Genomic DNA, 10658 nt, shown 5'->3' on the forward strand with positions numbered 1-10658 from the left:
TTTTTTTTTTTTTTTTTTTGATTTTTCGAGATAGGGTTTCTCTGTAGCTTTGGAACCTGTCCTGGAACTAGCTCTTGTAGACCAGGCTCTGGCCTCGAACTCACAGAGATCCGCCTGCCTCTGCCTCCCGAGTGCAGCACCACCCGGTTAAGAGTGTTCTTGTGCCATGGCACCTGTGTGGCAGTCGGAGGACAACTTGTGAGAGTTGGCTCTCTCCTTCCACCCTGTGGGTCCCCAAAATCAAACTCAGGTCTGCAGACTTGGTGGCCTTCGTGGTTAGCATCTTTATCTCTTTGGCCTGAGGAAATAAATTTTGCCACCTCCTTGTATCCCAAGCCCACCCTGGAACTAGAAACATAACCCACTCCATACCATTCCTGTTTGTTTCCAGCAAGCTGCTGGCCCCACCTCTCTCCCACACCTCCCCAAAGGGCTGACTTTGTCTCTCTGTCTTAGAGACCCTGCTGAATACCAAACTGGAAACCGCAGACCTGAAGTGGGTGACTTACCCTCAGACGGAGGGCCAGGTAAGAGCTGGATCTCTGTTGATCCAGGAGGGAAACTGAGGCAGGAGGTTGTAAGGAAGCCCCCCGAGATACTCGCTTCCTGTAGCCACTCCAACAACTCTAGTTAGAGTCCCTGTCTGACCGTCCCTTTCTCTGCAGTGGGAGGAGCTGAGCGGCCTGGATGAGGAACAGCACAGTGTCCGTACCTATGAAGTGTGTGACATGAAGCGGCCAGGGGGCCAGGCACATTGGCTGCGCACTGGCTGGGTCCCAAGGCGAGGTGCCGTCCACGTGTATGCCACGCTGCGCTTCACCATGATGGAGTGTCTGTCCCTGCCGCGGGCCAGTCGCTCCTGCAAGGAGACATTCACCGTTTTCTACTACGAGAGCGAAGCTGATACCGCCACGGCCCACACGCCAGCCTGGATGGAGAACCCCTACATCAAGGTACGCCCGTGGGCTTCAACAGCCTCTCTGGGGCCTTTGGCAGAGTCGCTGGGGGGCTACAAGCAGCAGGTTTAAGTCTAGGGAGGGAAGAGGACAGGGACACCGCCTCGCCGCCTGTGTGGGGAGGGCGTTGCCACACTTACCCGCTGCTCACAACTTTGCCCGTATCAGGTCCTTCCACAGCGCCAGATCAGCCCCGCTGCCTCTCGCTGGTGTCTTCCTCCTAGGCCCTCTTCACAAACCCCTCCCCTGCCTTCTTATTTTGTCTTTGAGACAAGGTCTCAGGTAGCCCAGGCTGGCTTCAGATTTGATAGGCAGCTGAGGCTGGCCTTGAGCTCCTGATCCCCTTGTCTTCACCTCCCGAGTGCTGGGGTTATAGGTATGTGCCATTGTACTCGGCTCCTGGCTGACTTGTTAATGAGCTGGTCTGTTCTTTGTTGTCTTTAGAGACAGTCTCCCTATGTAGCTCTGGCTACCTTGGAACTCTGCAGACCAGATTGGCTTTGGACTCAGAGAGGTCCACCGGTCTCTGCCTCTGAAAAACTGGGTTTAAAGACGTTGGCCACTATGCCTTTTTTTGTTTTGTTTTTTTTTTTTTTTGTTTTGTTTTGTTTTTTGGTTTTTCGAGACAGGGTTTCTCTGTGGCTTTGGAGCCTGTCCTGGAACTAGCTCTGTAGACCAGGCTGGTCTCGAACTCACAGAGATCCACCTGCCTCTGCCTCCCGAGTGCTGGGATTAAAGGCGTGAGCCACCATCGCCCGGCACTATGCTTTTTTTTAAAAAAATATTTTAAAATTTTATTTGGTGTGCATGAGTATTTTGTTCCAGTGTATATCTGTGTATCATGTGTATCCTGGAAGTGGAATTACTGATGGCTGTGAACTGCCGTGTAGGTCCTGGGAATCGAACCCAAGTCCTCTATAAGAACAACAGGTGCTCTTAACCACCGAGCCCGCTGTCCAGTCTTGTCTTGTAAATCCCAGTTTCCAGCAACAGCCACACCTTGCCTCCCTAAAAGCTGAGGTGTTGCTGTCCTGTCCCTACTGGCCTTGAAAATGCTGGATGCAAAGTGATCCTCGCATTCAGCCCCTTCAATGTGCTAGCCCAGAACAGGGTTGTCAAGCCTAAGCTTTGAGGGTACAAGAAACCCCGGCAAGCCTCCCACACCTGATCCTCCTGCCTCCACCTCCCAAGTGTTGGGATTGTAGGTGGATGGCACCATACTCGACAGGTTTCAAAATTTGTACATGTATGTATGTGTGTGTATGTATGTATGTGTATGTTTGTGTGTATGTACATATGTGGGTTTTGTTTATTTATTTATTTATTTATTGGGTGCCTGCCTGGCTGTGCCACAAGGCCAGAACGGAGGGCAGTCAGAGGACAGCTAACAGGAGTTGGACCTCTCCTTCTCGGGTCCTGGGGATGGAGCTCAGACCATTTTTCTTGGTGGAAATCCCTTTACCTCCCAAACAGTCTTACCAACCTCTTGTTGTTGTTGTTGGTTTTAAATTTTTTATTAGGAGGCTGGAGAAATGGCTCAGCCGTTAACAGCACTGGCTGCTCTTCCAGAGGACCCGGGTTCTCAGTTCCCAGCACCCACATCACAGCTCACAACTGTCTGTAACTCCCAAGATCTGACACCCTCGCACAGATGTGCATGCAGGCAAAACACCAATCCACGTGAAATAAAAATAAATATATATACTTTTTAATTAGATTTATTAATTTTATTTTGTATGTGTGGAAGTTTTGCCTGTGTATATTTATGCACACCATTGTGAATGTGTTTGGTGCCTGAGGGGACAGAAGAGGGTATTGGATTCTTGGAACTGGAGTTAAAGATGGTTGTGAGCCACCATGTGGGTATTGGGCATTGGGTCCCCTGTCAAAGCAATGACGGCTCTTAACTTCTGAGCTCTCTCCAAACTTCATGGTTTTTGTCTTTTTCCCTTTCCTTCCTTTTTGTTTCTTTTTTCTTTTCTTTTTCCCTTTTTCTTTTCTCTCTCTCTTTCTTTTTGTTTTGTTTTTTGAGATACAGTGTCTCTCTCACTGTAGATTATGCTAGCCTTGAACTCAGAGCTCTGTCTTCCTGCCTCTTGGAAGGAGGGATAAGACATGCACCAGCATGTCCAGGTTTGTTTTGTTAAGATTTTTTTTAAAGGATTTATGTATTTTTATTTTATGCATGTGAGTGTTTGCCTGCACATATGCCTGGGGCCCACAGAGGCCAGAAGAGGGCATCATATCTCTTGGCACTAGAATTACAGATAGTTGTGATCTACTGTGTGGGTGTTAAGAATCGAACTTGGGTCCTCATCAAGAGCAGCAAGTACCCATGACTGCTGAGCTGGATCTCTAGCCCCTGTTTGGTTTTTAAGATGAGTTCTCCTGTATAGCTCAGGCTGGGCTCCAATTCTCTTATCCAGCCAAGGGTTACCAGAAACTCCTGGTCCTCCTGCCCCAAGCGACCCAGGACTGGGATTGCAGGTGTGTGTTAGAGATTGACCCCAGTGCCTCCTACATGCTAGGTAGCCCTCTACCAACTGAGCTACATCTGCCCCTGGGAGACGAATTTTATAAATCTCTGCCCAGCATCAGCTGTTGATTTCCTATGGGATATCAGCATCTGGAGTGACCTTTGCGTCCAGAGCCGACGTCTGTCCTTGTCCTGGTTTCTGCTCCACCGTCATCTGCCTGTCACTTCTGTGGCTCTTCCGTTCCTGCCTGTCAGGGTACCAGGTACCATGAATATTCATAGAGAAGTGAATGATGGCTTAATTGCGACAGGACAGTGGGAAGCAGCGTAGCCCAGGGGATTGATGGACAGCTGACGAGTGCGTATTGGGCTGCGAAGTAGCTCACTTAGTAGAGTGCTTGCTTGACAGTCACAAGCCCGGGGCTACATCCGGAGCATGGCATAATAAGTAGTGACACCTGTCTGTCATCCTGGCGCTTGGCAGGTGGAGCAGGAGGAGCAGAAGTGCAGGGTCGTCCTTGGCTACACAGCAAGTTTGAGACCAGCCTGGACTACAAGAGACCGTGTATACTGGGCTATGGTGGCGCACGCCTTTAATCCCAGCACTCAGGGAGGCAGAGGCAGGTGGATCTTTGTGAGTTCGAGGCCAGCCTGGCCTGCAGAGTGAGTTCTAGGACAGAGACAGCCAGGGCTATAGGAGATACACAGAGAAACCTGTCTCGACAAACGAGAGAGAGAGAGAGAGAGAGAGAGAGAGAGAGAGAGAGAGAGAATGTATGTATGTATGTATGTATGTATATATTACATATCATGGAAGAAAAGGAAGAATGTTCATGATCAGGAGCTGAGATCACTGACGGGCTCTGTGAAGAGTCTACCAGATCCAGGAATCGGGACAGTGGTGGTGAACCGGGCTTCTCTTGGCAGGTGGACACGGTGGCTGCCGAGCATCTGACCCGGAAGCGCCCTGGGGCTGAAGCAACGGGGAAAGTTAACATCAAGACACTTCGCCTGGGTCCACTCAGCAAAGCGGGCTTCTACCTGGCTTTCCAGGACCAAGGAGCCTGCATGGCCCTACTCTCCCTGCACCTCTTCTACAAGAAGTGCTCCCGGCTGACCATGAACTTAACCTACTTCCCAGAGACCGTGCCTCGGGAGCTCGTGGTGCCCGTGGCTGGTAGCTGTGTGGCTAATGCTGTCCCTACCGCCAGCCCCAGCCCCAGCCTCTACTGCCGGGAAGATGGACAGTGGGCTGAGCAGCCCATCACCGGCTGCAGCTGCGCGGCTGGGTACGAGGCTGCCGAGGGCAACAAAGTGTGCCGAGGTGAGAATGGGACCACCCACGAAGCTTTCCTGTCTCGCGTGGGGCTGTCGTGCGGCTCGTCCTGGTCTCGATCTCATTTTAAGCTTTGGGGCTTTTTTATTTTAAACTTCAGGTTTTATTCTTAGTGTGGTAGGAAATAGTGTTTAGAATTTTGATAATTCCGTTGATTGATGGGGTGGTTAGTTGATTGGTTGGGAGGCTGTAGGGGTCAGAGGACAACTTGCTCCTCTCATCTACCATGTGGGTCCCGGGGACCAGACCCGTCCTCGGGCTTGGCAGCAGACACCTGCATCCAGCCCTTAAGATCCCCCATTCTGAGCACACCCTACTTCCTGGACACTCAGTTACTGGAGCTGGGAAAGAAGCTCAAGCCGCGGTTGGAGCTCTTCCTCTTGACCCGGCCGCTAACCCCGCCCACCCAGCCCACCTCCTCTACTTTCTGGACACCGTCTGGAGGCGGGCCTGGAAGGTCCGACTATCGTGAGCAGCTGGAATACCTCTGTGGGCTGAGGAAAAGGACTTCTTTATGATCTCCATTCTACTTGTTGGGAGTTTCCTCTCATTTATTGCGCATGCTAGGCAAGCTCTGTATCCTCGGCCTTTTAGTTGATTTTTGGCGGTGGTGACTTGGTTTTGGTTTTGTTGTAATGTATTTATTATTATTTTTTAAATGTAGGTGCTGGTCATTCAAACTCAGGTCCTCATAGTCGCTTACTCGTTTGTTTGGTTTTGTTTAGAGATTTGCCTGTTCTGTGTGTTTGTTGGGGAGGGTGACTTGTGCTGCCAAGGCACTTGTGTGGTCAGAGGTCAGAGGCCAACTTGCAGGCATTCAATCACGTCATGAGGGGCAAGCGCCTTCACCCCTTGAGCCAGCTCGCAGTCCCGTAAATGACTTTATTTTCACAAATGTCCAACTAAAATTAGCCAGTCATTGCGTTCGGAATGTTGGCGACGTCCCAGCCTTTGGATTGGGATCTGAGGTTTTACAGAGCACCCTAAAAACAGGACTCTGCAGAGTCGCTTCTGGGTGCAGCAACAAGCTGAAACATTGTCTCTGCTCAGGACTTCAGCGGTCCAGAGATCCTAAGGCCAGCCACTGCTTCTCCTGGTGTTTTGTTTGTTTGTGGTTTTTATTTTTGTCCTGAGATAAGGTTTTCATTTATAGTGAAGGCTGCCTTCCAACTCTGTGGATTCTCCTGCCTTTACCTCCTGAGAGTATCACCATGCCTAGCCTATACCTTGTTTTATTTTATTTTGTTTAATAATTTGAAAAGATTTATATTTTAAATTAGGTGTCTACATATAGTTATGCATAGGTGAGGTATCAGATAACTCCTGGAGCAGGAGTTTCAGACTGCTGGGAACTGAACTCAGGTCCTCTGCAAGAGCTACAAATGCTTTTTAACCTCTGAGCCATCTTTCTAGTCCCTGGATTTCGTTTTTGAGAAACAGGGTCTTCCTATGTAGCCCAGGCTGGCCTTGAACTTGCAGTCTTTCCCTTGCCTCTGGCTTCCAAATACTATAATGACAGGATGGGACAAAACATCCAACTTTATTTTGTATTTTGGTGAAGGAGAAAAGTATATAGTGCCGCTCACACGCACTTTCTTGATGCTTTACGTGGATTTTGGATCTCCTGCTTTCTCCGTCAGTCCTATGTGTTGGGAAGTAATGTATTCAAAATTATCCTGAAGACTGAGAAGTTGGTAGAGTGCTGGCCTGGCAGGCACAGAACCATGGTTTCCATCCCCTCCCCCGAGTAAACTGGATGTGTGGTGATGCAAACTTGCCTGTAATCCCAGCACGTGGGAGGCAGAGACTGACAATCAGAGGTTCAAGGTCACCCTCAGCAATGCATGGAGTCTGAGGTCAGGCTGGGATGTATAAGATGCTGTCTATACGTTAATTAAAATCACGAGAGGGCTTCACTAGACTGCCAACGTTAGGGTTTTGGAGGGTAAGGACTCCTGTTCTGGGGGGAGTGGTCCCTCTTTTCCTCTTACTGGCCGGGTCCCTCATTCATTCCTTAGCTCTGTGTCCAGGCTCGGTTTTTGCTTTGGAGTTGGGAGATTCTTTTTAAAGCTTTTAAATATTTTCCAAACTTCATTTTATGTGTATGAATGTTTTGCCTGCATGGATGTCTGTGTACTGTGTGTGTGCCTGATACCTTCGGAGGTCTGGAGCGGGCACTGGATGCCCTGGAATGTTGGCTGTAAGGCACCATGTGGGAACTGAACCCAGGTCCCCTGGAAGAGCAGCCAGTGTTCTTAACCACTGAGCCATCTCTCTGGTCTTCAGGGTGTTGTTTTTGATAGACACATGTGCTCTCTCCTTCAGCCTGTGGCCAGGGCACCTTCAAGCCTCAAGTAGGAGAGGAGCCGTGCCAGCCATGCCCAGCCAACAGCCACTCTAATAACATCGGTTCCACCGTCTGCCTGTGCCGGATTGGGTATTATCGGGCCCGGTCAGACCCGCGGAGTTCACCTTGCACTAGTAAGTTTCTGTTGTCCTGGGGTGAAGGACATTGGTTCATTTGGGGGAGAGTGTGTGAACTCCTGGAGCAGGCTCTCCCCATGGTCCCTGATCTAGTTTTCCATTCCTGTGATCAAACATCCAGATAAGACACACTTTAGGAGAGGAGGGAGTTTATTCAGTCAGCTAAATTCCAGATCCTAGTCCATCAGTGTGGGTCCTCAGGGCAGGAACAGCCAGCCACATATCCACAGTGGAGGACAGAGAGATAGGAATGTGCCCGTGCTTGCTTATACTGACTGCTCAGATTGATTCCTCCACTCTTACACAGTTCTGGGACCCCTGTGTAGGGAATGATTCTGCCCACAGTGGGCTGGGCCCTCCCATAGCACATAACTTAAGACACGTCCATAGGCTAACTCAATGCAGACAGTCCCTCATGGAGACTTTTTCCAGGTGATTTTAGGTTGTGTCGAGTTGTCAAAACTAACCCATCACAGCCCCCATGCTTCCCAGCCTCAATCTCACCTTGAACATTTCAGATTAGTGAGACTGTCTGTCCTTTAGGGTGGTCCCCTCCTACCCTCTTCCTGATTCTCTTTTTTTTCCCATAGCCCCACCCTCCGCACCAAGAAGTGTGGTTCCCCATCTGAACGGGTCCTCCCTGCACCTGGAATGGAGTGCTCCCCTTGAGTCCGGAGGCCGAGAAGACCTCACTTACGCTGTCCGCTGCCGAGAGTGCCGTGCTGGGGGCTCCTGCTTGCCCTGTGGGGGCGATCTGACCTTTGACCCTGGCCCTCGGGACCTGGTCGAGCCCTCGGTGGTAGTCCGGGGCCTGCGTCCTGATGTCACCTATACCTTTGAGGTTGCTGCTCTGAATGGTGTGTCAGCATTGGCCTCCGGACCAGTTCCATTTGAGCCTGTCAATGTCACCACTGACCGTGAGGGTAAGAATGGGGACGTATGGGAGAGATGTTGAGCATGTCGAAGGCCCTGGTTAAACAGATCTGCCTCGGCACATAAACCAGCAAAGGAAGTGGAAGCAGGGAAGTCAGAAGGTCAAGGTTGTCCTTAGCTAATCCGAGAGATCTACCAGCAGAAGATCACGACCTTAAGAAGTGATGTGTTCGTATGGGAATGTCGTAATGAAACTGTGCAGCTGCTGCGCTCTAATAAATCTGAAAGGGGAACAGAAAGAAGGGTGACACACTTATAATCCCAGTACTCGGGAGACGGAGACAGGAAGATCAGTGGTTCAAGGCCCGTCTGAGCTACTTGACACTGTCTCAAAGAGAGAGAAAGTATATCTTGATATAAAGAGATCCAGGCGATGGTGGTGGTGCACACCTTTAATCCCTACTTCAGAGGTAGGTAGATCTCTGAATCCTAGGACATCCTGGCCTAAAAGAATGAGTTCTACACAGTGAAACCCTGTCTTAGAAAACCAAAACCAGCCTGGCGGTGGTGGCGCACGCCTTTAATCCCAGCACTTGAGAGGCAGAGGCAGGAGGATCTTTGTGAGTTCGAGGCCAGCCTGGTCTACAAGAGCTAGTTCCAGGACAGGCACCAAAAACTACAGAGAAACCCTGTCTCGAAAATCAAATCAAAAAAAAAAAAAAAAAAAAAAAAAAAAAAAAAGAAAACCAAAACCAACCAACCAAACAAACAAACAGGAGAGAGACCAGGGCTAAAAGAAAGCATTTAATTTGTGGCTCATAGCTCTGGAGGGTTAGAGTCCATGGTCATTGTGGCATGGAGCATGGTGGTAAGGCAGCCATGGCACTGGAGAAGCAGCTGAGAGCTCACATCTTGACTCATAAGCAAGAGGCAGAGGAAGAGAATTGAACTAACCAGAATTGGCTTGGAATTTTTGAAATTTCAAATCCCACCCCCAGTGGGCTTCTCCAACAGGGCCACACATTCTAATCCTTCAGAAGCACTTCCACCAGCTGGGTACCAAACGTTAAAATATATGAACCTGTGGAGACCAGTCACATTCAAATGACCACAGAGAGAGGGAGTCAGGAATTCGGGGGGATGGGGTGAGTGAGAGATGTCAGAAGGCTGAGGGTAGAGGGGATCAAAAGGAATCTGTGTGTGTGTGTACACATGTGCACATATGCACCAGAGGCCTAAGGTTGATAAGGGTGAATTCCTTCATCAGTCTCCACTGATTTGGCTGAGCTAGCCAGCCTGCTGGGGTATCCCCCTGTCTCTGCCTGTGTGCTCTGAGATACAGGAAACTGAGATGCCTGTTGAACATCTAACCGGGTGCTGGGGATCCAAACTCCTGGACTAGGCAATTTGCCTATTGGGCCACCTTCCCGCCTTCCCACCTTCCCAGCTTCCCAGCGCCACAGTTACTGTTCTTTTACCTTCTGGTTTGTTTTTGTTTTTTGAGACAGGATTTCTCTATGTAACAGTCCTGGCTGTTTTTGAAACCTCTTTGTAAACGAGGCTGGCCTTGAACTCAGAGAGCTCCACCTGCCTCTGCCTTCTGAGTGCTGGGATCAAAGGCGTGCGCCAACATTGCTGTGCTTGGAAATTTTTTAAAAGATGTATTTATTTCTATGTTTGTGAGAGCCACATGTGACGAGGTACCCAAAGAGGACAGGAAAGGGTGTTGGGTCCCCTGGCACTGCAGTTGCAGGCTGCTGTGAGCTACTGGATGTGGGGGCTGGGAACTGAACCTGGGTCCTCTGCAAGAGCAGTAAGAACAACTTTTAACTTCTGAACCATCTCCAGCTCCTCCGAAGGAATTCCTGTAAAATTTGGAAGAGGAAACTAGTTTTAGCTGGTGGAGGTAGAATGTGCAGGGCCCTTGACTGCCTCTCCCAGCATCCATGGGGAGGGGGGGCGCGGGTAGGGGGAGAACTGGAGAAAGGAATTGCTAGACTTTGCAGTAGGGCACGCTGGGTTTCTTTTTCCTGCAGTGCCTCCTGCAGTGTCTGATATCCGGGTGACTCGGTCATCACCCAGCAGCCTGATCCTGTCCTGGGATGTGCCCAGAGCACCCAGTGGGGCTGTGCTGGACTACGAGGTCAAGTATCACGAGAAGGTGAGACCAGTCTCGGCCCCGGGTGGAGGGAGTGAGTAGTGGGTCTTGGTTCGGCTGGGATACCTGATTGGGAGACATCAGTTTCAGGTTGACTGTTTATTAACTGTACAACCGAGTGGCCAGTCCCTGGCTGTCTCTGGGCCTCAGTTATCCTTATCTGTAAAATAGTTATTATACTGCCAGGCACAGAGGATTGCTGCAAAGGGTTGTCAGAGTGGCTCAGTAGTAAGTAGAATGCTCGCCTAGAGTCCGCAGTGGGGGAGTCGAGGGGCATGGCTCAGTGGTAGAGCGCCTGCCTAGAATCCCCCAGTGAGGGGCTGGGGTGTGGCTCAGTGGTAGAGCGCCTGCCTAGAATCCCCCAGTGAGGGGCTG

General features: G+C 50.2%; 1 protein-coding gene across 2 annotated transcripts in view; it reads left to right on the forward strand.

The window, feature by feature from the left end:
- Positions 1-10658, forward strand: part of Ephb4 (EPH receptor B4) — a 24887-nt gene that overhangs the window by 3944 nt on the left and 10285 nt on the right. The window contains exons 2-7 of one of the 2 annotated variants that reach the window (XM_026778173.1): positions 457-527; positions 666-953; positions 4360-4756; positions 7094-7249; positions 7843-8175; positions 10135-10286. In XM_026778173.1, coding sequence (XP_026633974.1) covers positions 457-527; positions 666-953; positions 4360-4756; positions 7094-7249; positions 7843-8175; positions 10135-10286 — 1397 coding nt within the window. The remainder of the gene's footprint in view (positions 1-456; positions 528-665; positions 954-4359; positions 4757-7093; positions 7250-7842; positions 8176-10134; positions 10287-10658) is intronic. The other variant, XM_005371435.3, reaches the window with a different exon arrangement.

Source organism: Microtus ochrogaster, unplaced genomic scaffold (genome assembly GCF_000317375.1).
Source record: "Microtus ochrogaster isolate Prairie Vole_2 unplaced genomic scaffold, MicOch1.0 UNK109, whole genome shotgun sequence".
Lineage (NCBI taxonomy): Eukaryota > Metazoa > Chordata > Mammalia > Rodentia > Cricetidae > Microtus > Microtus ochrogaster.